The sequence below is a fragment of the Plasmodium inui genome, assembly GCF_000524495.1.
Source record: "Plasmodium inui San Antonio 1 unplaced genomic scaffold supercont1.60, whole genome shotgun sequence".
NCBI lineage: Eukaryota > Apicomplexa > Aconoidasida > Haemosporida > Plasmodiidae > Plasmodium > Plasmodium inui.
In genome coordinates, this window is record NW_008481894.1 from 35,547 (window position 1) to 38,034 (window position 2,488).

At 32.9% G+C, this 2,488-nt stretch overlaps 1 protein-coding gene across 1 annotated transcript; it reads left to right on the forward strand.

The window, feature by feature from the left end:
• Positions 1-307: 307 nt before the first annotated feature.
• C922_05362 (hypothetical protein) lies at positions 308-1,342 on the forward strand (the record flags this gene model as incomplete). Its single annotated transcript, XM_008820933.1, has 4 exons — positions 308-331; positions 488-863; positions 1,002-1,070; positions 1,158-1,342. The coding sequence occupies 4 exons, from the start codon at positions 308-310 to the stop codon at positions 1,340-1,342; spliced, it is 654 nt and encodes a 217-aa protein (XP_008819155.1).
• Positions 1,343-2,488: the final 1,146 nt, after the last annotated feature.

Below are 2,488 nucleotides of genomic sequence, written 5' to 3' on the forward strand. Positions count from 1 at the left end.
TACTGAAAAGTTCCTTTCTTCCTTTTTCCTCTTTTTTCTTTTTTTTTCCTTTTTTTCTTTGTAAATTCCAAACTTAAGAAATTCTATCTCACTCAGATACAGTACAACATATTAATCTTATAAAATACAAACACTCTTGAAGAAAAATGAGACAATAAATTCTCTGAGTATCATTGGAAGAAAATTTTTATATAACAAAATTTTCCGTTGCTTCACGGATATTTTCAGAATGGGAAGCCTATACAATAGGAAACGATACAGCAGAGGCACTTATTTTTTTAACTCGTTTTTGTTCGCCTTTCTAGCAATGTCATGGCATTATTCCAGAGAAGTACTCATCTAACAGTTTCAGTTACATTCAATATGTCAGACACTATTATTCTCTACGATTCCAACTCGTTCAGAGGTCTATTCCATGATGAGAATTGAATTAATATGTCAATAATTCTATCTCTTCTCATATTCATATTTTTACCCAAATTCTTAGAGAATTACCCACTCGGGTGAATCAGAGGGAAAGGGGCTGAACCCGAGTATATTATTAAACTTAAGAACTAGTCGATTGCTAAGGGGAGAAGCTGACCTGGATTACCAAGATAAATACGATCCCCTAAATGACAAAATTATGCAGATAGCAGACGATAATGATTACACTTCCGAAAGGAGATTAAAATCCATGATGAAAGATAATGAATTTAACACACAATTCAATACAACGAATTCCAATGAAAGTGTTCAAAAGTGGGACAATTCTCATGATTCCTATGAAAGTTTCCCTAATCATGATGAGGTGTTTGATTCATCTAGAAGTATTGATAATAGTGACGAATCATCTGTTGAGATTAATTATCACGACGAAAATGGTGAAGTCCATAATAGTGACTCTACTATCTACAGCGAAGTACATTCATATAAGCCTGTGGAAGACACATCACCTACGATCTATAGTTAAAGACACAGAAAAAAATTTATCTTTTCAAGTTTATTCAAATTACTGAAAGATTTAGATGCGGAAGATGAAAGGGGAATATATAATACACTGAAGAATAATGTACCTCATTATATTCAAGGTATTTTAGGTCCCAATATAGCACAGAGAACAATAAATGTTATTAAGATTCTTACAATTTTTCTCCCTGTCTTACTACCTGTTTCAGTAATATACACCATAGTCCTATTCAATATGTTTGCAGTGGTTACCGTAATAGCAACACTTATTATTATACCATTTCTTCCCTTCCTCGCGTTATTCCTGTACCTTTTTTACAAATGCAATAATTGCAAATACTTGACTGTATTATTCGAATCATGTATATTCTCAGGAAAACGTCATCTAGGATGAGAAATATAGAAAGAATTTCCATAAACCTCCGTAGCTAATGCCTCCTCCTCTATAGTATACATATACGTATCCCCTTTCAAACTTCCAGGAATATGGACTAGCGGTATATATATCCGTCGGATATGTAAAAATTTTTCATTTTTAAGTAGTCTCTGTTTCAGAACTACTTCTTTCCTCTAGGGCTTCTTATCCTTTCCCTCATAAATTTACGATTGGAATATTGATTTCTTTTGTATCCTATTAATTCCGTACGAGCTGTATTAAAAATAATGCTCTTAAGGAACATGTTCCACTTTATCCTTCTGATTACATTATATTGTGCATATACGTCTTTAAAAAGTTTCAATACTTAAAATTCTTAATTTTTGACATATTCACTATGATTAAATCAAATACAACATTTTCCTGTCCTAAACACTTTCATGTGTCTACCAAGAGGCAAACTGAATCCATTAATGAAATTTAGTGGTGAGTAGTTTAGACAGGGAATTTGTTCAGTACTCACTAACGCCTACGAAGTTATTGAGGCAATACGTATGGGAATTCTGACTTTACATAAATGTAGATATGTATCTTTAAATTTCTACACTTTCATATATTGATTAATTTGTTTATATTAATATGATAAACTTCAGTTGTTTCATTTCAATATCAGTTATATGATTATATAAAATAGAACATCTGAAGTTATTATTTGTCCACATATAATTTTACAGGTCACACAAAGACGCCTTCATAACATACTTCGCCGCAGTCCTCTCCATCACCCTATTGCGGTTTCGGCAAACTTAACATATATGAAGAACATTTCACATGACGCTACTTTACTTCTGTTTTTCATTTTCTCCCGGATGAACATAGGTACTGTTTGGTTTTTATAAATGAAATTTGTAAGACCACTCTAATTCTTGACGTTTCATAGTGATTGGTCCCATTTACTTTGACGAAGGGTATGCGTTCTTGTATTGTTTTCGCTCTCTGCTGTATTTGTTTATTCCTTCATTCATCTCTTTTGGTTGACAGGCGTTTCCTTTTTCTCTTTTTTGAGTAAAACGCGCTGCACTTTGGGTTTCGTGGAAATGGAATATTGTATTTATCAGTTTCAACATAAGTGGTTAGCCGTGTCTCCCGTTATTCGTGAAGGGG